Source organism: Chiloscyllium plagiosum, unplaced genomic scaffold, assembly GCF_037043375.1.
Source record: "Chiloscyllium plagiosum isolate Xiang-an unplaced genomic scaffold, Cpla_swu_hap1 HiC_scaffold_28, whole genome shotgun sequence".
NCBI lineage: Eukaryota > Metazoa > Chordata > Chondrichthyes > Orectolobiformes > Hemiscylliidae > Chiloscyllium > Chiloscyllium plagiosum.
Window position 1 is genome coordinate 7464889 of NW_028270166.1, and position 25810 is coordinate 7490698.

The 25810-nt window shown below is 44.6% G+C and overlaps 1 protein-coding gene across 2 annotated transcripts; it reads right to left on the bottom strand.

Annotated features, from left to right (window-relative positions):
• Window positions 1-485: 485 nt before the first annotated feature.
• Window positions 486-25638, bottom strand: LOC122565444 (nuclear receptor subfamily 2 group F member 1-B-like). 2 transcript variants are annotated; one of them, XM_043721433.2, is made up of 4 exons: window positions 24737-25638; window positions 9066-9587; window positions 7526-7646; window positions 1813-1945 (listed from the first exon to the last, which is right to left on the bottom strand). In XM_043721433.2, exons 1-3 carry the CDS (start codon window positions 25107-25109, stop codon window positions 7570-7572), a joined length of 972 nt encoding a protein of 323 aa, XP_043577368.1. In that variant the 5' UTR covers window positions 25110-25638; the 3' UTR covers window positions 1813-1945; window positions 7526-7569. The 2 variants fall into 2 exon arrangements, with proteins under 2 accessions (XP_043577365.1, XP_043577368.1); XM_043721430.2 differs by lacking the exon at window positions 7526-7646 and having other exon boundaries at window positions 486-1945; window positions 24737-25626.
• Window positions 25639-25810: the final 172 nt, after the last annotated feature.

Consider the following 25810-nt stretch of genomic DNA (forward strand, 5'->3'; position numbering starts at 1 on the left):
CACCTCCCTCCAGTTGACAGTATTGAGATTTTTGAATTCTTCCACTCAATACGTACATCGCAGGGCATGGCTAACATTTATTGCTCCTCTCCAATTGTCTTAGAAGTAGGTGACTTCCTTTTCAGAGGGTAGTTAAGGGTTAACTATATTGCTGTGAGTCTGTAGATCCCACTTGGAGAGGTGAGATTTCCTTCCTACAAAATGAACCTTATGGGTGTTTACACCAATTGACAATAGCTTCATGGCAACCACCTTAACTTTTAATTCCAGACTTATTAATTTAATTTAAATACCACCAGGTACCACAGTGGGATTTTAACCTGTGTCCCTGGAGTATCTGTCTGGGCTGCTTGATTACCCCATTATGTTACCACCTCCCCCAGATGTCAGGAACTGTTTCTGCTGACAGCTGTTAGCTGCACACACATAAAAATCCATTCTCTTTCTCGCTCTCCTGGCCCTGACAAATAGAATTGGGCAAGTCAAAAGATTCAAAATATTTTATTGCAACAAGACAGTCAATTAAATCAGGAGGCTATGTCACACAAACTAGAAGGTACAGTTAAAGGATACACTCACAATGAATATGATGCTATTGTTCAATATCAGGACTAGATTTTGAAAGGTGACTCTGAAAGGAGCTCCAGGAGGATGTGAGCTATAGGAGATGCAAGCAATTTGACCAGAATTCTGAAATATTACAGCACAGGAAAAATAGGCATCCTTCCCACCTCAATTGGCTAGTATGGGGTCTTAATGTGATTCTATTTCATTGCTTTTTCCTTAGCATCGCTTTCATTTTGAAATACTTCTCCAATTGCTTTTTAAACAATGCTGCAATCTCAATCCTTTGTTTCCTTCTTCTAATGTCTGGGTGTGAAAACCTCCCGTACGTGGGAATTGTGAAGTGCTCCTCAAGGTTGGCAGGGGCAGAGCATGTTGGGACAATGAGGAGGGGTGTGACAATGTGACATCCTCTACTTGGACTGCGTTATGAATTAAAGACTGAGTAATCTAGTCCCCTTCCAACACTGCTCTCAAACGTCACCAAACATGTGCACAACCAAACACTGCCCACTTCTTTATCATGCAGCCAAAACTTCTTAATTATGTGATTCCACTGAAGGTGAGGCTTGCCCATTTGTTAAATCAAATCGCTGCATGAAATCTGATGCCTCTACCTTCCCAGTGGGTTCTCTCATTTTGGATCAGGAGCCTCCAGGGACCTCTGTCCACTCAGCCAATCCTCATGAGTGAAGGAAGACGGTGAATTGGGTAGACAGCGCTGGGGTCAATCCTACACTCAATTGGGCCTGGATACCTTCTCCTGAAGCCAGAGGACAGTCATTAGGCTGAATATTTCCCTCATCCCAACCTGGGGTTGGTGTGGGTGTGTGGCGGACGGGGGAGGGGGCATACAATTCACAAGCATCTCTGCCTGTAACATCGCATCATCCAGGAACAGCGGCTATTCCATGAAACATTATCACATTTTGGCGTAATGTCTTTTCGCAAACAAAAAAAAGCAAAGTACTCATTTAAATACTGCATCCCAGGATCTAGTTAGTGCCTGAAGTCAATTGATAACAGTTTAATCTCACGTATGCTAGATGGCATACTTGGCAGTGCCCAGTAACAGTCTAGTTGGAACCCGTTAGGAATCAGGCTCGTCATTGAGTTGGCATGTAAGGCCAGTTGAAGGAACCTCCAGACAGGAGCATGTCTCTGATTAGGGTCTCGATGGGTGTCTTGCCCACCAGCCTCATAAAGAAGAGTTGTCCAATGAGGGAGGCCGGCACTGCCCGTAATGCAGGGAGTCGTAAGAGCAGCTTACCAAAGCGCTGGGGCTGTGGAGGGTACTGACATCGTACATACTCAGCCAGTGACTCCTGAACCTTCTCCTGCAAGCTCTCAATGTGTGCAGGTTCGGAGAGACCAGAGGCGTCTGGCAGAGAAAAGAGGAGAAAGAGACATGTTTGAGTTCAAAAACAGTTTTCTACATCACAAAATGAACAAACAGTGGAGTCTGTGATAGGGTGGAGGGTAGGTAAGCATTTCACAAATTCCTCTCTTTGTGCTTTCAATTTCATAGAATCCCCACAGCGCAGAAGCAGCCTGTTGAGTACACTCTGGCCCTCTGAAGGACATTCCACCAGACCCAACCGTACCCCTGCATTTTCCCATAGCTAACCCACCTAGCCTGCACAGCCCTAGACATTACGGGCAATTTATCATGGCTAATCCACCTAACCTGCACACTTGCGGACTGTGGGAGGAAACCCACACAGACCTGGGGAGAATGTGCAAACCCAACATAGGTAGCTGCCTGAGGTTGGAATTTTACCCAGGTCCCTGGCACTGAGAGGCAGCGGTGCTAACCACTGAGACACCACATTGCCTGTGCTTTTGGATGACAGATGTGCCATTCACACCTTCTCCAGACACTGTTGATAAATGTAATGGTGCTGAAAGGGTTAACGTTAAAGCTGCTACTGAAGGTTAACCAATGGCTTTGTCATTGACTGGGATGATGACACAGTTAGATTCAGCCTTTAGGTTCCATGTTTCACTTACATCCTTCCACTTTGTGCCAGGTCACAGGTGATTTTGTGGGTTGCAGGAGACTGTTTTCCATGTTTATTTGTGATTATTTTACAGCCCCTGATTAGACTTTTGTTATAAGAAAGGGACCACTTTTGAAAGATTGATTAAACTTCAGTGATACCCTCAAGCACTCATTGGTGAAATGCAGCACTTCCAGAGACAGCTGGGAATCACTGGCCCAAGATGTGCAGGAGGAGCATCCAGGAAGGTGTTGAGAACCTCGAGACTCTAAGTCGGGCAAAACAGTGAAAGGAACACGCTGCCACACCAACTCCCACCCACCCCTTCCCATGACCACCTTCTGCTCCCAGTGTAACAGAGCCTGCAGCAGCCATATCAGTCTGTACAGCCACCTACGGACTCATCCTGAGTGGGAGAGAATCATCCTCGTCTGCCAGGTACCACCAATGAAGACGCTTCAGTCCCATGCGCCTGATCTTTGGGAACCCAGCACAGGGGTGAAGATGGGCATCCTGAGTTTCCACAAAGGCCTGGCCAAGGTGGTGATAGATAGGTCCTGATAACTGCTCATCTCCAATCCGTGGTGCTGAGTGCAATCTGCCCCTGAATGTTGTTGGAGACAGCGCATGCGGTGTTTGGCCTTCCACAATGGATGGGGAGCCATCATCCCCTCTCAAAACCACATCTTATTCTCAATTCCCATTGCCATTTTGACATTTGTCAGGGGCTATCAATCTTGATTTACTTTTAATTGGTTGTATTTAATATAGAAGAAGAGAGATTAGTGGCAACTCCCTACCCAATAGGGAAGCAATACCAGTGGTATTATCACTAGACTATTAATCCAGACACTCAGCAATGCCTTGGGGGCCCAGGTTCAATTCCCACCATGGTGGGATTTGAATTCAGTTTATGAGGAAATAAACAAACTGGAATCTGATAATCGTTGTTGAAAAAACCCATCTGGTTCACTAATGTCCTTTAGGGAAATAAATCTGCCATCTGTACTTGGTCTGGCCTACATGTGACTCCAGACCCACAACAATGTGGTTGACTCTTAACTGCCCTCTGGGCAATAAATGCTGACCTAGCCAGCAACACCCTCATCATGTGAACAAATTTTAAAACAAGCTACAAGCTCCCAGTGTTTGGGGCCACAACTTACAACAAAAACATAGCATGTTCCTTTCCTTGTCTCATTACCATTCCATTTGGGCCTTGCACCATAAAACCTTTTGTCATTTAAGGATGGCAGTGGTGTAATGGTGACCATTGGCATTCCAAGACTCCTGGCCAATGTTCTGGGAAAATGGGTTCAAATCCCATCTGAGCAGATGGTGAAACTTGAATTCAGTAAATTCTGGAACAATGAGCTGGCTCAATCGCCACCCGGAAAAGTTGCCACAATTTTACCAGACCATTGGGCTGCTCTTTCATTACAAACAGATGCCTGGTGGTGATTTAACCCGAGGGTCACCGCACCTCAGGCAAGAGGAGAGGTTGAGAAGGAGGGTCCTTCATGGTGACCTCAAGGTGCAGGATTTGAATCTTTGCTGGCCCACTCTGCATCACAAACCAGCCATCCAATTGACTCAGCTAACCAACTCCCTCCCCCCTCCATACAGGCATAGGAATCAGGCCACTTAGCCCCCGGGCCCACTGTACCATTCAACATGATCATAACTGATCTGATTACTCCACATTCTGGCCTATCCCGATAACTGTTCACTCCTTGTTTATTAAGAATGTATCCGTCATTGCCTTAAAAATGATCACAGACTTTGCTTTTGAAGAAAGTTGTGACATATGTATTGGTGGGTCACGAGGCGATCATTTATTCTCAGGATGGGTGTGATGTTGACACAGCCGACATTCCCAGCTGCTCACAGCTGACAATCATTTTTTCAATTGGCTTTACATCAGAACTGGTTCACTCAGACATTCCCCAGTGCTGCGAAGAATCAACCAAAGCTAGAAAAGGGTTGCTTAGCATGGACTCGGACTCCCGGCCTCACCCCCCCCTCCCCCAGGGCCCCAACTCCCGGCCTCTCCCCCCCCCCCCCCCCCGGGCCCCCGACTCCTGACCTCAGTCCCACTGCCCTGCTATTGGTCAACCTGTATATCTATCTTTATGATGACAGCCAATTAGGGAGTGAGTAGAACTTCCAGTCATTTCCTGACTGTTGGTATTTCTTCCCCATAGTTGGATAACAAATAAACAGAACGATTCAGTGGAAATTATAAAGCAATTTTCCTGAATGTCTTGATGCTTTTTTCTTTGGGATGTTCCCTCAGCCATGGTTCGGATTAGGATTTGATTGGCTAGGGGGTCAGGCTTTAAGTGCTGGGTTCTGCCTCCAGGCCATTCCCAAGACTGGAGTGACTTGTTGGCCTGACCACGTAGTGAGTCCATAAATGAATCAGAATCATATGAGGATTAGCAGTTGTATTACAGAGGCCGAAAGATTGGTGATCCACTGGAATGAATTCAAATTGCACCATGCTGCACAGTGCCAACCTGGTAGTGACACTATACAGTTACATCTGGATCAGGGGAACCTCACAATATCACCGCTTTGCTGCTGTCTTTAAGGATTCTAATACCTCTCCTTCCTCTGTCAGAGCCATACGCAGTGTCCTGCACCTCTGCTGACTGACCAAAACATACAAGCTGGGTGGAAACGGTCTGTGTTGCACCTCACGATGATCTGTTCAATTGCTCACCTTGAAGCTCAGTGCCCTGTATGGAGCAAAAGATGTTGAGGGCTGAACAACCTCGGTAAGGCTGGTCTGTGCTAAAGAGGTTCAGGACCAGCCAGGGCCCATTAACCTCCACCCCTGGGCCCTCAGTACAAATCTTTTAAGAATTCATGCATGGAATCAGGGCGAGGCCAGCATTTATTGCCCAATCCTAATTGCCCAGAGGGTAGTTAAGGGTCAACCACATTGCTGTGGGTCCGGTGTTACATGTAGGCCAGACCAGGTAAGGATAGCAGTTTCCTCTCTCCCAGATCATCTCAATTCCTTCTATGCTCGCTTTGAGCAGAATTTCGGCGGAGAGGTAACACCTATTCCGACAAGTCCTGACGAACTGATCCCAGCAGTCACTGCATCAGAGGTCAGATCAGTTTTCCTTCATGTGAATTCAAGGAAAGCGATGGGACCAGACGGAGTACCAGGCCGTGCACTCAGGGCATGTGTAGATCAACTGGCAGAGGTCTTCTCAGACATCTTCAACCTCTCCCTGCAGCAGGCCGCTGTCCCGGCCTGTTTCAAGAGGCCAACGTCATCCCTGTGCATGCAGCATGTCTCAATGACTACTACCCAGTGGCCCTAACCTCAGTGGTCATGAAGTGCTTTGAAAAGCTGGTCATTAATCAACTTCAGCCTCCCCACTACTCTTGACCCACTCCAACTTGCCTATTGGACCAAGAGATCCACATCAGATGGCATATCACTTGCCCTTCACTCCTCCTTAGAACATCTTGACACCAAGAACGGCTACGTAAGAACCCTACTCATTGACTACAGTTCCGTCTTCAACACTATTATCCCCTCGAGACTGATTACTAAACCTAGTGATCTCGGACTAAGCCCCACTCTCTGCAACTGATCCTCAGTTTCCTGACCCACAGGCCACAATCAGTGAAGGTTGGGGACAATATTTCATACTCAACACTGGAGTCCCCCCGCCCCAGGGGTGTGTACTCAACCCCCTAATATACTCACTGTATACCCATGACTGCATCGTCAAATACCAGACTAATGCTAATTATAAGTTCGCTGATGACACCACCATAGTCTGTCAAAACTCAGATGGCGATGAAACAGACTACAGACGGGAGATGCAAGACCTGAAAAAATGGTGGACTGAGAACAAACTAGCTCTCAATACTTGCAAAACCAAGTAACTCATTGTTGATTGTCGGCAGGATGTTACTCATGCCCCCCGACATTAACAGTGCAGAGGTGGAACGAGTGGAGAGTGTCAAGCTCCTGGGAGTGGTCATCCACAACAAGCTTTCTTGGACTCTTCATGTGGACACACTGGTTACAAAAGCCCAACAACGTCTCTTCTTCCTCAGGCAGCTGAGGACATTTGACATGATGGCGAATACTCTTGCCAACTTTTATAGGTGCACCATCGAGAGCATTCTCTCTGGATGTATCACTACCTGGTATGCCAACTGTACCATTCAAGATCGGAGACTGTTACATAAAGTGGTGAACTCAGCCCAGACAGTCACAAAGGCCAACCTCCCATCTATAGAATCCATCTACCAGGCCCACTGTCCAGGAAAGGCCACCACCATTCTCAAAGATCCATTCCACCCTGGCAATGCTTTTCTACAACCTCTACCATCGGGGAGAAGGTACACACACACACCAGAAGCCTGAACACACACACCAGCCGATTTCGAAACAGTTTCTACCTTACTGTTGTTAGAATACTGAATGGACTCAAACTCTTAGCATTTGCCTATACCTGTGCTTTTGTTTTTGTCATTATTTACCCATTATTTGCTTATCTATGCTATCTATGCTCTGTTATCTGCCTGTATTGCTTGTAACTCAAAGCTTTTCACTCTGCCTCGGTACACGTGACAATAAATTCAATTCAGTTCAAGACATGAGTGAACCAGATGGGTTTTTCCGACAATTGGCAATGGATTCATGGTCATCATCAGACTCTTCATTCCAGATTTTTAAAAACTGAATTGAAATTCTACCATGGCAGGATTCAGACTTGGGTCCCCAGAACATTACCTGCACCTCTGGATTAACAGTCCAATGATAATACCTCTAGGCTATCACCTTGTCCTTATGCACTTGTGGAGGGACACAATCAGTAATTGCACCTTCCTGCTGAGAGTTCCTCTCTACAGATGGAGTGGTGGACTTATCAACTGAAACTCAATAAATGAGGACACTGTTGTTGGGCTCCGAGTCGCGAACTCACTGAAAGAGATGAAATAACGGGGACTATGTTCCTGGACCAACAATTCAGGGAGCTGAAACCACCTGGTGTAAAAAAAAAATAAGCAGAAAGAGTTGGAGAAACTCAACAGGTCTGGCAGCATCTGTGGAGAGAGAAACAGAGTTAACATTTCTTCAGATTTCACATTTCCAGCACCTGCAGTATTCTGTCTGCCTCCCCTTCTCTCCCTATCTGGGCTCCACCTCCAGCTGTCCACTCACTCCATTACCAACCTTCTGTCTCCCATCACCAGCATCAATACCACTCCTCCTTGCTACTCACAGTTCTGAAGAAGGGTCTCAGGACTTGAGATATTAACTCTTTTTCTCCCTCCATAGATGCTGCCAGATCTGTTGAGTTTCTCTAGCAATTACTGTTTCTGTTTGTTTCAGATCACCAGCATATCCAGCATGTCCTTTGTTTTATTACATCTGCTGCGTTTTGCTTTTGTTTGAAACTGGTACCGATTTCAGATTTGAGCACAGCAGCTGAGGAAGTCAAACTCAGTGAATTAATTAGTGGGCGGCACGGTGGCACAGTGGTTAGCACTGCTGCCTCGCAGCGCCAGAGACCCGGGTTCAATTCCCGCCTCAGGCGACTGACTGTGTGGAGTTTGCACGTTCTCCCAGTGTCTGCGTGGGTTTCCTCCGGGTGCTCCGGTTTCCTCCCACAGTCCAAAGATGTGCAGGTCAGGTGAATTGGCCATGCTAAATTGCCCGTAACCTTAGGTAAGGGGTAAATGTAGGGGTATGGGTGGGTTGCGCTTTGGCGGGGCAGTGTGGACTTGTTGGGCTGAAGGGCCTGTTTCCACACTGTAAGTAATCTAATCTAATCTAAATAAAGCTAGTGTCAGTAACAACAAATGTGGAACTTGTGGACTGTTGTAGGTCAGTTACAGAATAAAATGTGCTGTCCTTTCCCTGTTTACCCTCAGTTACAGAATAAAATGTGCTGTCCTTTCCCTGTTTACCCTCAGTTACAGAATAAAATGTGCTGTCCTTTCCCTGTTTACCCTCCAGACCCTCAGCAATGTGAGTTTTTCTTGGAAATGGTCCCGCAGTCCGTTCAATTGTATTTAAGCAGGTGACTCACCAACACCTTCTCAAGGCCAGTTAAGAATTGCTAATACAGGTTTGGTCTTGTTAATGATGTCCACCGCCCAGGAATGAATAAGATGAAAAATGCAGTATTTAATGGCAATTATTGAAGCCAGTTTCTTATTGCTTACATGTCTCCACATTAAAAGTCAATCCTGTCATGAAGGATTGTGAACTCTCACGATATCTAAGGGATGATGTGGATGAGCCGGTGTTGTACTGGGGTGTACAAAGATAAAAATCACACAACACCAGATTATAGTCCAACAGGTTTAATTGGAAGCACACTAGCTTTCGGAGCGCCGCTCCTCCATCAGGTGATTGGACTGTAACCTGGTGTTATGTGGTTTTTAACCATCTCTAAGTGGCTCACATAGAATCTGGAGTGTCACAACAGCACAGCAGTCCCTCAGATTGAAACTAACCTGGCGTGTACAGGGCAATGGCCTTCAGGCAACTGTACTCAGCAGAGTCGACCTGCAAAACCTTGAGCTTTTCCACCTGGTCCTGGAAGATTCGGATCTGGTCCATGAAGCTAACCACTCGATCCGCAGACATCTGCGTGGAGTGGAGGCCAGCGGCTGCCAGGAGGGGAGCCATGTGAAGAGGAAGGGACGACTGGGCGGCATTCAGCACAAACAGCTCACTCCAGCTCAGCCGCAGCAGTGCCACCTGGTCGGAGATCTGTAGCTCATGGAAGAACGGGACGTTCCTGGCCCACTCCACGGCGCTGAACAGCAGCCTGGCTGCCAGCTCACAGATGTTGTCAATGCTCATGAGGTTGTACTGGCTGCACTGGGTACTGAAGCGAGATGTGGGGTACGGCTCTGCTCTCAGCAGCAGGGAGATAAGTCCCGAGATATTGCCTCCATTCAGGTGGTCTCCCCCAGACAGCGAGAGCTCCCCGGGGCTGGCCTGCGCTGGTGGAATCCTGCCTCGTTGGACTGCTAATGGACACAAAACACAAGAAATCAATTAGAATCAAGTGATGGAGAAGTGACCAATGGCCAGAGAGAAACACAGAAATAGCTGTGTAAATATTGTGATGACTGTGGTCTGACCAATGGTTACTGCTCAGCCAATATCACAAAAAGTTAGTTCATCTGAATGTTGTTGTATCAGAGCTTTTTGGAGCTTGCTGTGTACAAATTGACTTCCAGATTTCCTACAACAGTGAGTTCAGTTCTCTCCTATTCCTCGAGCTTTAAAAGGTGATAAAGAAATGCAAGTTCTTTCATATTGTCCTGATAGTACAGTTACCCACCACCCAACTCCCAAAGCCTTTCCACCATCTACAAGGCACAAGTCAGGAGTGTTGTGGATTACTCCCCACTTGCCCGGATGGGTACACTTCCAACAACACTAAATAGCCCATTCAACTGACACTTCATTCAATACCATCAGTATTCACTGCATTCATTACCAATGCACAGTTGCAGCAGTGTGTGCCATCTTCAAGATGCACTGCCAAAGTTCACCAATGCTTCTTCAATATCACCTTGCAGACCTGTGCCCTGTATCACCTGGAAGGACCAGGACAGCAGATACATAGGAACACCACCCTCTGCAAATTCCCTTCCAAGGCAAAAGTGGCTACTGCAGATGCTGGAGGTTAGAGTCGAGATTAGAGAGGTGCTGAAAAAGCACAGCAGGTCAGGCAGCAACCAAGGAGCAGGAAAATCGACATTTCAGGCATGAGCCCTTCGTTCCCTTCCAAACCACGCACCAGCCTGCCTTGGAAATATATCACCAATCACCAGCCAATCTCATGCCATACGGCAATATTGCATCCAATTGTGGGCATCTAACTTTAGGAATGGTGTACGAAAGGGAATGGATCCGGCTGAGAGGAACTTCAGTTGTGAGGACAGACTGGAGAAGCACGGGCTGCTTTTGTTCGAGAAAGTTCAGAGGAGACTGGACACAGGCATTCGGAATCAGGAGGGATCCGCACAGACCAAGTAGAGAGCAATAACTTCTGTCAGTGGAAGGAACGAGAAGCCAAGGGCATCAATTTTTTTTACATTCTCAGAAGAGGCAAAAGCAACATCACTGTCGTACAGCAACGAGCTGGAAGCTGAAAGCAAATTGAAAAGGGAATTGGACCAGTATCTGCAGAGAGAGAGAAGTCTACAAGGTTAAACAGAAAGGCAGAGGAGTGGAACAAGATAAACTACTCTTACAGTAGATGCACCAAATAGCTTTCTTCTTTGTTGTCAATGATTCCAAAAAATCTGATAATGCAGCCAAATTTAGGGTGTCTGTGCACTGGGGTGAAGTACTGAATAATACCTTTGTATGGTCATTATTTGAACAAAAAGGTATTTAAAAATGAAAGTAAGTTTTTGGTTTTAGTCCTGTGATTTTTTTTATTCTTGAAAATGTCAGAATTGACATTTGAACAGCAAGATCAAACAGCATTTCCAAGAAAACACGTGATTTAAGCTGGACGATGAGAAAAGCCAGCTGGAGAGATATTTCAGAATTGTCTGCTCAGTGGAGGTTTTTCTCAATGATCTCCAAAACTGAGAGGCCAGGAACCAGAGGGGAGTTGCACTACCAAAGAAAGTCACTCAGCCAACAGAAGGGCAATTGAGTTTTGACAGCATTCAGGTCATTAGTGAGGGGAAGAAGTCTTAATCTCTTTTAGCAAGCTTAATGATTTTCCTTAAAGTTCAGTGAGATATGTTAATGAGTTAGCATGTCTCTAGGTGTCTCAGGAAGGGATAGGGAGAATTACATCTGGTGAATTTGCAAAAGGCACTGAAAGGAAAACACTTGTGACATTGTTTGTGAAGTAAGAAATTACAAGGTGAATTTAGGAGGGATACCTCACTGGGACTGAGTGTCCGTAAAGAACTCTGCTGGGAATATGGTCAAAACTCTATTTTTGCTGTTTCTAATGAAATCATTCCAAACTGATGATATTTAAGACTTTGTAATTTTAGCTTTTTTGTATGTGTAATAATTTGTTTTTTGTTAAAAGTACATTGACAGACTGTTGTGAATATGTTCTGTAATTGCATGGCATATCAAACCAGGCCTCACCCTGGGATCTGACTTATCTAGTACTACCATCAGCTGGGACCATAACATGTGTTTACCTTTGCTATAGAAACAATCACAATGTTTGTTGCGTGATGCCATTCCTTGACTGCTGAGATGATGTTAAGTTGATAAAAAGATCGACAAAATACCCTGGTCAACCAGAATAAAAGAAAGACAAGGCATGGAAACCATGTGATTTCAGCTCATGCTTGGACCAGTTTGCTTGAGGTCACATGACTGGGTTGATGGCTACAGACAGTCAGAACATATTTTATTTCAGTTGGGGGAAGCAACTGAAGAATAGATTGCACAGCTCATCTTTCCAATTTCTGAAGCACCTTTGTGGTGAATCCAGTGTGAAACTTGACAATCTTCCCAAAGTGTGGCAGGAAGACTTCTCAGTACTGTGTTTCCTGAGCAAGCTGTGTCTATCAAGACCTCTGAGACAACTGCCATGTCTGAGCATGCCACAGTGTCAGACCAATAGCCGTCTGAACATTCTGTCTCTATACTTTTGTTTCTGTCAAGAACTTAGCATGATCTTCCAGAGTGGATTCTGCAGAGAGAAATCTAATGTTTTTGTCCCTTTTATTTGTCATGTGCTTGTATCTGGGATAATTAAAGGTAAACATGATGCAAACTGTGGGATTTATGTGTATAATATTTTTGGTACTTGTTGTAAGCTTGGATTTCAGGTTTTGAGTTAGCAATCAGTAGAGTTTTCTCTGTATCTGAAGTTGGTAATTAGCTTTTAAATATTTCTGTAACAACGGCAATTTCTTTTAAAAATTGTGTTCAAAGCCTGACTGTAGAGTGAACTCTCAGATTTTTGGTTATTTTAGATTGTTTGTGACCGGCGTAGAATGTCTGGAATATTTTCTTCCTCAGCTTAAAGGAACTGTTCTTAGCTGAAAAGAAACTTTTCAGTTCAGTTTTGACTCTGAGACAGGATGGGATATAAAGGAGTGCTCGAAGGAAGGGAATGGTAGAGATGATGAATTAGTCTACACTTGGAATGAAGAGTGTGTGTTAGTCCCAGACCAGGAATATTGCGTGCAATTCTGGTCTCCATCCTATTGGGAAGATGTTGGGAAACTTGAAAGAGTTCAGACAAGATTTACAAGGATGTTGTCAGGGTTAGAGGGTTTGAACTATAGGGAGAGGCTGAATAGGCTGGGGCTGTTTTCCCTGGAGCGTCAGAGGCTGAGGGGTTACCGTATAGAGGTTTATAAAATCATGAGGGGCATGGACAGGGTAAGTAGACGAGGTCTTTTCCCTGGGGTGGGGGGAGTCCAGAACTAGAAGGTATAGGTTTAGGGTGAAACAGGAAAGATATAAAAGGGATTTAAGGCCGACGTTTTCACATAGAGAGTGGTGTGTGTATGGAATGAGCTGCCAGAGGAAGTGGTAGAGGCTGGTACAATTGCAACATTTAAAAGAAATGTGGGTGGGTACATGAATAGGAAGGGTTTACAGGGAAATGGGCCAAGTGCTGAAAAATGGGACTAGATTGGGTTGGAATATCTGGTTGGCATGGATGAGTTGGACCGGAGGGTCTGTTTCCATGCTGTACATCTTTCTATCAGAACAGTTAGGATTAAAACCTTAAAACAGAAAATTCAGTACACTGAAGGTCAGGTGTGTGATAGAAAGAACAAAAGAACAAAGAACAATATAGTACAGAAACAGGCCCTTTGGCCCTCTAAACCTACGCACATGCTTATGTTTTACCCTTCCTTACTAAAACTGTTTTCACTTACAGGATCCTTATTCCTTTATTCCCTTCCTATTCATGTATGTGTCCAGGTGTTTCTTGAATTGTCAGTCTTTTGTTTAAAGCTATCCCCAGTTCTAGTTTTGAAGTTGAAGTCACAAGTGATTCAAACCTACCAAGGCAGTAGATAGGGACCCCTCTAATTTTCTTAATGGTTGTACAGACCTCTGAGGCCTGCACATGGCATTGAACTGCTTACAACTTCTGGATCATGCCAGTTATCAGTCACGGAACATTGGAGCAGCCGCACGTGTGCAGTGAGGAGGGAACGTTGATTCTGGTGTGAGTATTATACACGTGGTATTTGGGTGCTGTATCAGGACCGGTGTTCAGGGTACTGCACAAAAGCTGTTTGTTTCTTTTCGATTTAAAACAGAATGTTTTGTAATTAATGGGTTTATAGTTTTACTGTGTTTAAAATCTTTGTATTGTAATTAGGTAGTTTGGATTATTCTCTTTTATCTTCACTCCTTTTGTAATAAACTTCACTTTATTGTTAAAGCAAAATGCACAACGATGCAGGCAATGTCTCAGCAACAGATCACTTTCTTCAAAATAAAAACATGATTTATCAAGCCAGATTCTTGACTGGAAATAAACATGTCCAATAATAACTTCTGCAATAAAACCTGATATTAAGTGCTAACCTAATGGTGACCATGAAACCACTGTTGAATGTAGTGAAAATCCACCTGGTTCACTAGTGTCCTTTAGGGAAAGACATCTGCCATCCTTAACTGGTCTGGCCAACACAAAACTCCATAAGAACCAGGAGCAGGATGAGGTCATTAACCCCATTGAGTCTGCTCCACCATTTAATACATCATGGCTGATCTCATTTCAGTCTCAACATCACTAACTCTTAACTAATTAAAAATCTGTCCATCTCAGAGATGGACAACACGGAAACAGACCTTTCAGTCCAACACATCCATTCAAATCGGATATCCAAAACTCATCTCGTCCCATTTGCCAGCACGCGGCCCATATCCCTCTAAATTCTTCCTATTTATGTACCCATCCAGATGCCTTTTCAGCATTGTCATTGTACCAGCCTCCACCACTTCCTCTGGCAGCTCATTCCATACACGTACCACCCTGTGCAAGAAAAGGTTGCCCCTTAGGTCCCTTTTAAATCTTTCTCGTATCACCTTAAACCTGTGCTGTCTAGTTCAGGATTCTGGGTAATCCACGATGGAGGACAGGGGAAAAAAAAAGTTTTTCTGGATCTCCTTGAAATTATTCAGTGTCCAAGTGTAGACTGCACTCGGTGGGGTGGGGTGGGGTGGTGGGGGGGGTGAATTTCACAGAGAGAAGTAGTTCCTCCTTATTTCTGTTTTAAATCTGCCAACCCATATTTTAAAACCGAGATGCCTTATTCCAGATTGGCCCACAAGGGGAAACATCTGCTCTACATTTGGCAATGCAGCTGACTCTTAACCGCTCTCTGAAATGGCTGAACAAGCCACTCAGTTCAAGGGCAAACACAGATGGGCAACAAATGGCAGGTCTAGTCAGTGACACCCTTGCTAAAATAAATAAAACTCCACGGGAGTGTTATCAAACAAAATTTGACTCAACTTTTTCAATGTGACTGTGCTTGGGCTGGTCGGATTGAACCAGGTTGACAAGAGGCAACTGTTTGTTCGTGCAAAGCTCTGCAAGGCTCTTCCAAAATGTATGAGCCTCCATCCCTCGCTCTCCTCCTTCGGCCACGTAAGGAGATGTTCAGCCAAATCACCAAGAGCTTGGTCAGTGAGGCAGGTTGTAAGGTGTGTCTTAAAAGAGGAGGAAGCGTTAGAGAAGCAGACACATTTTGGGAATGGCTTGTGAGAGTTTATTATCAACAAACAAGCGTCAGTGTGACTCTCATCACCTTGGGTTGAATCCGGGGAATGCAAGAACAGCGATGAGGGGATGTGAATTAAAAGTCATTACTCCAGATCTCCATCCTCAATAACCCATCTCAGGTTTCCTGCAGTACACAAGACTGCGGATATAAAGTGGGTATTAATGAGGTTGGGATTGGGAAAGGCAAAGGTCTCTAACCTCAATTTCCCCTCCTGTACTGTACAGGAAATCCCAACACTCTGCTGATCAGTGGTAACAGAGACTATTTGCTCTCAACCTCAATGTTAGGATGAAGCTGCACTCAGAAAAAGGGGCAAGCCCACTAAAGATTAATGTAAGAACCAGGAGCAGGAGTAGGCCAATCTGGCCCATCGAGCCTGCTTGACTATTCAATAAGATCATGGCTGATCTTTTCATAGACTCAGCTCCAGTTACCTGCCCACTCACCATAACCCTTAATTCCTTTATTGTTCAAAAATCTATCCATCTTTGTCCAAAAACAAAAAAGCCTCGACTGTTTCACTGGGCAGAGAATGCCACAGATTGACACAGATGGAGATGAGGAGGAATTTCTTCACTCAATGTGCTAGACTTTTGAAATTCTCAATTCCAGATGGCTTTAGACGTTGGTGCACATCCAGGAAAAATCATCATTGGGTCAAAATCTTAAAATACTAGGGCTGTACATAGCCCTTAATCAAAAATATGTCTTAAAAAGATAAATTTCACAGAGCCAAAATGTCTGCAGGTGTAAATTCAGTCGCAAGTGCTGAGGAATGTAAAATTGGCGATGTCACAGAAATGTGAGAGAGACAGTGACTTGAGATAATGAGGTGGCTGGTTATCCATCTCCCTCCCCTCATCAGACATCTAATGCAGGCATTTTTAGGGTTTCCCCTTCCTGGATTATACACAAAATAAAGAAGTTATAAGGCAGCTTTGGCAATGTTAATAGATTGCGGTGGACCAGATGTGTCTAGCATGCTGCTGTGGAAGTCACACCCTGATAACAATCAGAAAGCACTCATGCACTGCAGGTAAAGCAAAGATCTCACACTCTTATGCCGAGTGCTCTACAAACTAGTTAAAATGGAATCAGGACAAAATAACTTCAACCAGCCTATAAAATCAAGATCAAAAATTTAACTGCTAATGACCAGAATAACCCATAATAGCCACAGAGCACTTGATAAACAATTCAGAGACTAATCCATATGATCTTTTGTTTTACTTTTTGAGCTAACTTCTTAATTCCACTCATGTTCATGTGTTTTCCTAGTATTTCTCCTCAGGCTTTGAGTGTGACTGACAATCTTAAATTATTTGTCACCTTAATTCTTAGCATACTCAGGACTATTTAGCTAATATTGTCCAATCTCAGAATGACACCTAATGTTGGACACTGTATTTTCAGTTTTGTAAACACAGGCTGGTTCGATACAACTACTATCATGCTTATTGCGAACTGACAAAAGGGCTTGCTGTTTGATGAAAGCTCCTCGTCTTTGGGACGTACAGACTACAAAACCTGCAACACACAAGCAGTGAAACTGATATACCACATGTGTGTGACAGGAAGAAAATGTTTAATGGCGATGTTCTGTTCATGACAAACTCCACTCTTGTTGCTCCAACACAGCAGCAGCATGAGACAACTAGTTTTACCTGTTGCTCAAAGGTTTGAGATACCTTACCCTTCCAGGGCACTCTGTTGTAGGCTGTGCACTTTCAATACTTGTGAATTTGTAAGATGTACAGCAAGAAATGAACTGACCAGGGTCACTATTATCTCACAGGATGGTTTGGACATTGCCTACTTCAGCATCAGATTTGCACGAGTTGAAAAAGGCTCTGGAAAAGCACAGCAGGTCAGGCAGCGTCCGAGAAGGAGGATCAACGTAAACCTCTGCAGGCCTCACTCTCTCCAGGTTTGTACATGAGCCTTACTTATGAAGTTTCCTGGAAGTTTATTGTGTGTATTAGAGTGGAAATGTATATTGAGCAGTAGAAGAAGGATTGTTGGAGACAGCAGTAAAGAACCCTTGGCCAATTTCTCATTTAGCACACTTGACTGCTCTCTTTAAAAGGCAAATTTGAGTGTTGTATGGAGTTCATTAAGATGCATAAAGATATTCTTACATGCAGCCTGTGCGTTAAAAGATAGCAAAGCATTATCTATGCAATGGAAAATGTTCAGGCTCATAGATTAGGCATCCCTCCGTCGGAGATCCGTTTCTTGTGGAAACTGATATAGATCTTAGCCTCAATAGGAACCCACGGCAGTACCATCTATTTGGATGTATATCCAGTCACTGTGCAAACTTGACGTTGAAATAGGGCACATACTGCAGGATGATGTTACCCAGATCCGATCAATTCTTGCTGTATCATGTAAACTCATCAAAGATCCTAAAGCCCTGAAAACTGCCTAGTCTACCTCAGAGTGCCCTGGAAGGGTAAGGTATCTCGATGCTTAGAGCGACAGGTGAAGTTAGCTGTTTCATGCTGCTACTTGAACACTAGTGGTGATGTTCACAACTAACCACACGCTGCTATCCAATGGTTTGCCTATCATACAAATAGGTCATGTGGGATATGAATTTCAGTGTGGGTGTAATGCCAGGTTTGTAGGCAGTTTGGGGAATTGTATCAAATAATACGTACCTTCAGCTGTTTGCAACAGCTAAGGTACTGACTGTATCTAGCTTAACAAACTGAAGACAGGGTGTCCAACATTAGATGTGACGCCGATTTGACAACAGTTGCTAAATAATCCTGAGTGTGTGAAGAATACATTTGGCAACTCACTTGCAATGCATAGCATTTGTGTACACTGGGAGCTATGTATATTAACACAGGGCACTGTTCATTGCAGATAGCAAGAACACGTACACCCTGTGTCTGTTTCAATTTAACAAAATGGGCAATGGCCATTCTCTGGATCATTATGCAGGGAAATGTCTTGACCAATCAGAACCAACTTGTCTGGTTTAAATTGAAATAAACATTGGCAGTTCACTGTCAGTCATCGTCCAACTGCTCCATTCACCACGGCAACAATTCTACCAATCAGAACAACTGCCAACAAATTAACACACTCTGCCCTCAGTACTAAATGTTCCCCTATCGATCAGTATTCTTGTGAAATTTCTGATGAGTGCAAAACAAAAAGCTTTGACAAAATGTGTCTTTTTTCAGTGATATACAGGCTCTCTACCACCACATGACTAGATCTCTAGATTTTGTGATAATGAGGATATGGGGATAGTGGAGAAAATGTGGTTGAGGTGGATGTCTGCTTGAATGGTGTAGCAGGCTTGATGGGCTGAATGGCTACTCCTGCTTTATATTCTATGGCCCTGATGACTGTGGGCCAATTCGATGCATGGTCCTTTCTTGGGTAGACTTGGATTAGAAAGCACTTCCTTCTGCTGTCCCACAACCAATAGGTTGGGCCCTAGTGTGGTGCAGAGGTAGTGTCACTACGCCTGAACCAAGAGATCTGGGTTCAAGTCCCATCAGCTCCAAAGGTCTGAAATAACATCTCTGAACAGGTTGATTAGGAAAATAGGTTAAAAAGCTGAGAAAGTACAAAAGTTGAAAATAGGAAGAGAGTAGCCAGGAGATGGAGTGAGTTACCCCACAATCCTCTGAGGGGGTATGATGCTAAGCAGAAGAAGAACTGCCCAGAACAAAATCTCGCAAACGGAACATCTTATTTGGGAAAGTAGTAGTGGCAATTAATCAAAGAGAATATTTAACTTTGTTTTTAAGGCAGCTTTCTTTTAAGAAGCATTCAACTGAATCAGGTTATGTAAAAATTTAAAAGGTTCTTCAAAGTAAAACAAAGCTTGACCCCTCTTCACCTTTGATCAAATTAATAATTAACTTCATTCGCTTTCAAAAGTATTTAATTTCCTTTCAGAGGTTACACCAACCTGAAAGCCAATGGCCTCAGTACAGGCAGAGTGTTAGTTTACTTTATTGAATCTCACTCTCAGGCTTTCCGTTTGGAAATGAAAACAAATTGAATTCAAATTTCTGTTAAAAAGTTTATGGATTTATTTTCAATCCTGTCGGATTGTCAAATATTTAATTTATTTTTTAAAATATTGAGGCCAGCCAAGAGTGTCTAATTGTTATACTTTGTGTCAGCAACATGTATCCCCAGGTCAGGTACCAGCAATGATTAGATAGAGAGTACAACTTCCTCTACACTGTGCCTATCAAACATTCCCAGGACAGGGACAGAACAGGGTTAGATACAAAGGAAAGCTCACTCTACACTGTCCCCCATCAAACACTCCCAGGACAGGGACAGCACAGGGTTAGATACAGACGAAAGCTTTCTCTACTCTTTTGAAGTGAAAGTAAAGCTCTGCTGCACTGTCCCTGGGCAGCTACAACTCATCTGATTCCTCGGTTGATATCTCTACTTTAGCTCCCTTCTTGTACAGCCCACCAGCACACTGAGTTATTGGCCTCACCAAGAATTATAGAATCTCTACAGTACAGATAGTGGCCATTTGGCCCATTGAGAATGTACCATCCCATCCTTACCCGCATCCACCATCTCCACAACCTCAGATTTCCCATGACCAATCCACCTAACCCACACATCCCTGGTCACATGGCCGATCCACCCTAACCTGCACATCTTTGGACCATGGGAGGAAACCGGAGCACCCGGAGGAAACCCACGCAGAAATGGGGAGAATGAGCAAACTCCACACAGAGTCACTTGAGGTTAGAATTGAATCAGAGCACCCGCTGCTGTGAGGCAGTGGTGCTAACCCCCGAGCTACCATACAGAAAGCACCCAAAAAATATGTACAATGTGAGTGAATGTTCCCCAACAGGAGACAGTGAGGACTGCAGATGCTGGAGATCAGAGCTGAAAAATGTGTTGCTAGAAAAGCGCAGCAGGTCAGGCAGCATCCAAGGAGCAGGAGAATCGACGTTTCGGGCATGAGCCCTTCTTCGGCTCATGCCCGAAACGTCGATTCTCCTGCTCCTTGAATGCTGCCTGGCCAGCTGCGCTTTTCCAGCAACACATTTTCAGCAATGTTCCCCAACAGTTTCATAAAGAAGGGGGAGCAATTGCAGAATGGAAGAACCTAAAAATCTTCAGATTGATCCTTCCAGGTGTCAGTAATTCCTAATTCTGTCGGAGCAAAGTTCACGTACATAAAACCCATGTAATATAAAACTCCAGCAGTGATGTGAGAATTTATAATAATCCTCTTAAGGTCAAAATAGCAGCCTCATGCCCTGTGACTGGAATGGTGAGTTGGTATCAGGTTTCTATATCCTGTGAGAGAAGTGGGAGCTGAGAGAGGAATCCAACAATAAAAGGGAGAACAGAAAGAATAAAAACAGGTTAAAATGTTAAAACAAAAACTGTGGCAGCGGAAAGAAAAAGAATACAATGGTAAGAGAGAGAATGAAAGTGAAAGAGAGAACATAAAGGAGAGAAAGAAATAAAAGTAAAAGAGAAAGTGAGAGACATAAAGAAAGAAAGGAAGCAGTGATGTGGTGACCTATGACATTTGGACTCGTACCCCTTTAAAATATGCTAACTCCCGAGAGCAAGCTGAACAATCTCTCCCCTTTACTCATCGTAAGTAATGGTATAACAGACTTAATATCCAACCTAAATCCCACATCTTAAATAAGTTTAAACAGAAAGGGGTCACATCCTGTGACACAGACCACTCTGTGTGAAGCATGGACTTAGGAATTTTTCTGTAATTTACACTCCTGCAGAAAGCATGTGGCCGATAGATTAGTGGCTGGATTTTGGTCAGGAGACTGTGGGTGGAGGGGCGGGTACAGGCTGCTCTGAGGTCAATGGCACATTGACCCCTGTGAGAGCTGAAGGCCCCAGGGAAGACTGACAATCAAGCTTTGCAGGCGTGAATGCACCCAGTGTTACAACACAGTTTGTGAGTGACTGAGAGAGAATGTGTGTGTCTGTTGTGTGATGTTTGTGTCATTGAGCGTGTCTGTGTATGTGATTCTATATTTGTGTTTATGTGACTGATTGCGTGAATGAATCTGCTTGTGTATGCATGATTGAGTACAAGTCTGAGTGATTGAATTCACGCATGTATGTGTGCGATCGAGTGTGCATGTGGGTGAGTGCATCTTTGAGAGTGTGATTGAGTGTGTGTCAGTGTGCCTGATTGAGTGTGTGCAACTGAGTGTGTGTAGTGAGTGTGATGGAGTGTCAGTATGTGACTGTGTGTAAATGTTTGTGATTGAGTGTATGCATTAGTGCATGTAATTGAGTGTGAGTGTGTCAATGCATCTGATTGTATGTCTGTGTGTAAATGGTTGTGATTAAGTGTGTGCTCCTGTGTGGGTGTGCATAAATGCTTGTGATTGAGTGTGAGTGTGAGTGTGTGTCTCAGTGTGTGTGTGTGTGTGTCTCAGCGCGTGATTGAGTGTGTGTCTCTCAGTGAGTGTGATTGAGTATGTGTGTCTCATGCGTGTGATTGAGTGTGAGTATGAGCGTGGCAGTGCATGTAGTTGAGTGTGTGTCAGTGTATGTCATGGAAGGCGGCCCAGTACAAGTCAGCTTCTGTGTGAAAGGGGCAATTAATTTTCCATTTTTTTAAGTAACTTCAATCAGAGGGGCCTTTTGTAGCTTTGAATTAGCAGGAATGATCAGAGGGAAAGAAAAACATTTTAATGGAACTTGGAGAAAAAGTGAAATATCTAATGATGGGCTAATGCAGCCTGGAAGAAGCAAAGATGTAACAGAAGCAGACAGAGTCGGAGAAATTAAGAAGTAGATCTGGAAGAAATCCAGAAACAAAGAACAGACACAGGAATGAGTAAAATATTCAGACTGATAATACACTTCCTCAAGACTGCTGATATCCCAATAAAAAACAGGAGAGACAAAGGCAAGAAAGAAACAAAATTAGATTTATAAGGAAAGAGAGGAATGAGAAGGACAAGACAGGGGAAGGTTTTGATGGTCAATACAGATAAAATACAGAGGAGAGTATGCTGAAGAGAGAAAGGGGGGAGAGACGACAGAGACTGAGAGATTTCTGAATGAGGGTGTGAAGAGAGCGGGGCCAACAGTGTCACATTGTGAAAAGTAAACCATGTCCCAACTCGTTGAGGACAAAAGCAAACCACAAGATGAGCACAGGTCCGGGAGTGGATTACTGCTGAACTGTTTACTCCACCCAATGAGCTGAACTTTAAGATACTGTTGATAATAATATTTAAGTAATTATTAAAGAAAAGTTCTCTTGCAGTAAAGGTCAAAATACACAACAAGCCTCTAATCTAACATCAATATAGAATGTTGGGATCTTATTTGTAGGTTATTTCTTGGAGAATTGCCCTCCACTTCCTTGTCCAACTGGCAATCCTTCTCAGCAAAAATGTTGATGTGACATTTAATGGGGAGTGTCTTCACAGTGAAGCAGGGACTTACTTCACCCACTGCCCACAGACACACAGATACACAGTTACAAGAAGCATACGGATATACAGGCACACGCAGATCCACACGGACATTAACACGTATGCAATGACACACGCATGCACCAAAACTGTAATATTTGATTTTTACTGACGCCAATGATCAAGTTTGATGGAAAGAAGTAGCTCAGCCAAATTAATCCTGCACAATCCAAACCTAAAACCAAGCAACTGTTTGTAACTTTGCATCAAAGCTATTGTGTGTTTTACATTATATGTAATTTATGGATATCCTGTTATCCATGCAATATTTATTGACTCACTTACTTTAATATCTTGGAAGATGTTCCTTTCTCCCCTATCAAATATATCCAAACATTATACATAAATATATAATCGGCAGATAGCTTTGACATTGAGTGATTTGATAGAAATATTAACAATCAGGAGAGTGATGCTAAAGTCAAAATGATGTGACACAGCAACTAACTATGTTCAACAATTTTACCGAGCACTCTAAACATATCCAACTTCAGTCCTCCTTTAAATTATATGATTGTGAAAGTTCTTCTTTATGAACAATCAGGATTTGTCCACTCCATGTTTGATTTGGTCTTAGCTGCTCCCTCTCTGCTACCAATTCACTTTGTAAAGGCCCCAACAACTCTGATATCTCCACTGATGTATCTATGTCTTGCAGAGACAGGTTACCACTTGTACCAAGTGTTTGCATGAGCTTTGTGGACTCGGTCAAGCCTGTGAGAGGGGGACAAGGGCTCACTTACTGTGTGAGAAATGCAAAATACTACAGATCCTAGAAACAAGAAAAAAATAAAAACAAAATGTTGGAAATACTCAGCAAATCAAGCAACTGTTGGAGAAAAAAAAAACAATTCATGTTTCGAGTCAATGGTGACCTTTCATCTGAATTTTAAGATGAAAGGCTATCGAGTTAAATGTTAATTGTTTCACTCCACAGAAGCTAACTGACCTGTTGAGTATTTCCAGCAGTTTCTGATTTTATGTTTGCTATGTGACACTTTGTCCACAGCACCTGCAAAATTTGGCTTGTTGGAGATGTGTGTACTCTGAGTGACTCCTCATGCACCATCTCCCCTGTTATATTATCTATACTTCAGCCAGCCTCCCCATGCACACTCTAATTTCCCCTTTTATCCCTTTCCAGTCCCAGTAGCAGAGGGAGCTTCTCCTCCACCATGGGGTCTCTTCACTGTAAATCAGCCTGAAGAGACAGAGAGAGAGAGAGAGAGAGTTTCTTGTGGTTGGTAAACTGCAGGTGACTGTCTCTTCCCTGACTGTCTCCAAAGCCTGGTGAGCAGACAGAACTGGCAGTGGAACACAAACGACAGGCGATTATTGTCCAGGATCCCTCCTCTCTCTACAACAATACCATCTCCCCCCCCCCCAACACACACAAGTGCTCACACATGTAGACACGTGCCCTCACACAAGAACCCAAAAGCACACACTTGTATAAACACACTCGAATGTATGAATAGACACATAAACATTTACACAGATTCACATAAACACACAGATGTACACACTCACAACAAACGCAGATGTACACGCTTACAATACTAAGATGCATACAATTACCCACAACTAAATACACATGCACTCACACAAACATACAGATGCACACTCACAACAAACACATACACAGATGCACACAATTACACACCCACCTAAATTACACGCACTTATACATACGCACAGATGCACACACACAAACACACGCGGATGCACAGTTACACACACACCTGAACTTACACAGATACAAATACTGGTCAAACACACATTTAAATGCACCCAGTTGCTTACACGCAGACATAATGGCATACTAGTATGAGGTTACTGAAGTCGGACCCTAGTTTGACAAAGAGCTCACTCCCCACAGGCCCACACCCCCCTCCGGGGTGTCCTGTGGCTCTCCCTGTGAGAGGAGCGGGCGCTTACCTTCTCGCTTCATGCCCACTTTGAAGCACTTTCGGAGGCGGCAGTACTGGCACTGGTTCCTGTGGTGCTGGTCAATCTGACAGTCCCGGTTTGACCTGCAGGTGTAGGAGAGGTTCCTCCGGATACTCCTCTTGAAGAAGCTCTTGCATCCCTCGCAGGTGAACTGGCCGTAGTGTTTGCCGCTGGCTCGGTCCCCGCACACCACACAGTCCACCTGGACCGCCTGGTCCCCCAGCTCCGGCTCACTGCCCCCGGTCTGTGAGGAGGATGGAGCCGGGCTCTCGGAGGATTCCTCGCCGCCCCCGCCCCCGTTGTGGGGGTACAGTTTGGGTTCGTCCCGGGATTCTCCCCAGTCGCTGGAGGCCATCGCCATGACCCCCCTCCCTCCCTCCCCTCCTTCACCGGGGAGAAAGGGATCGGGAAAAGAGTTTGTGAAAAGGAAATAGAGTCAAAAAAGCTGGGGGTCTGGAGGGAGGAGGTGCACCGGGAGGGAAGGGGGAGCGCTTTGGGGAGGAGGGGGACAGTATGAGGAGGTCGCCCAGGCCCTCCCCTGGTCAGTGGCTCAGCGCCGGCAGCGGGAGCCTCTCCTCTCCTCTCGGCCTCCCCTTCCTGCGCATCGTGATCCCGGCTCCAGAGCGAGCGACCAGCCGCCGGCTCCCGGGGGTTCGCTTCCCGGCCCCGAGGGCTCTCCCTCCCTACCTCCCCACCTCCCTACCTACCCCCGGGACTCAACCGACCGCAATCACTTCGCAACCAAACCCGGCCCGGCTCCCCTGCCCATCTCTCCCGGCCCCGGGGGACTAGAGGGACGGACAATACACTCAGACAAAAATACACTCCGCCAAACTCCCAAAGTTTGTTTTGGTGGGATTTCCTTCTCCCCCTCCTCTCCCTCTCTCCCCCCTCTGTTCCTTAAAACCCCCAATCCCCACTTTTTCGTAAAGATTTTTCTTCGGTCTCTTCTCCCTTCCTTAAAACTCCCCCACCTTTTCGTAGAGAATTTCTTTCTCCCCTTCTCTCTCCCTCTTCCTTAACCCTCCGCCTTTTTGTAAAGATTTTGTCCGTCTTCCCTCT

Bases quoted from the DNA above. Each gene is read 5' to 3' on its own strand.
- LOC122565444 (XM_043721430.2), bottom strand. From the start codon at position 25,109: ATGGCGATGGCCTCCAGCGACTGGGGAGAATCCCGGGACGAACCCAAA. The intron at 9,588-24,736 runs GTAAGCGCCCGC...TGTGTCCATTAG, and splicing joins AGTGGGCATGAAGCGAGAAG to CAGTCCAACGAGGCAGGATT. The intron at 1,946-9,065 runs GTTAGTTTCAAT...TTTCTCTGCCAG, and splicing joins CATTGCCCTGTACACGCCAG to ACGCCTCTGGTCTCTCCGAA.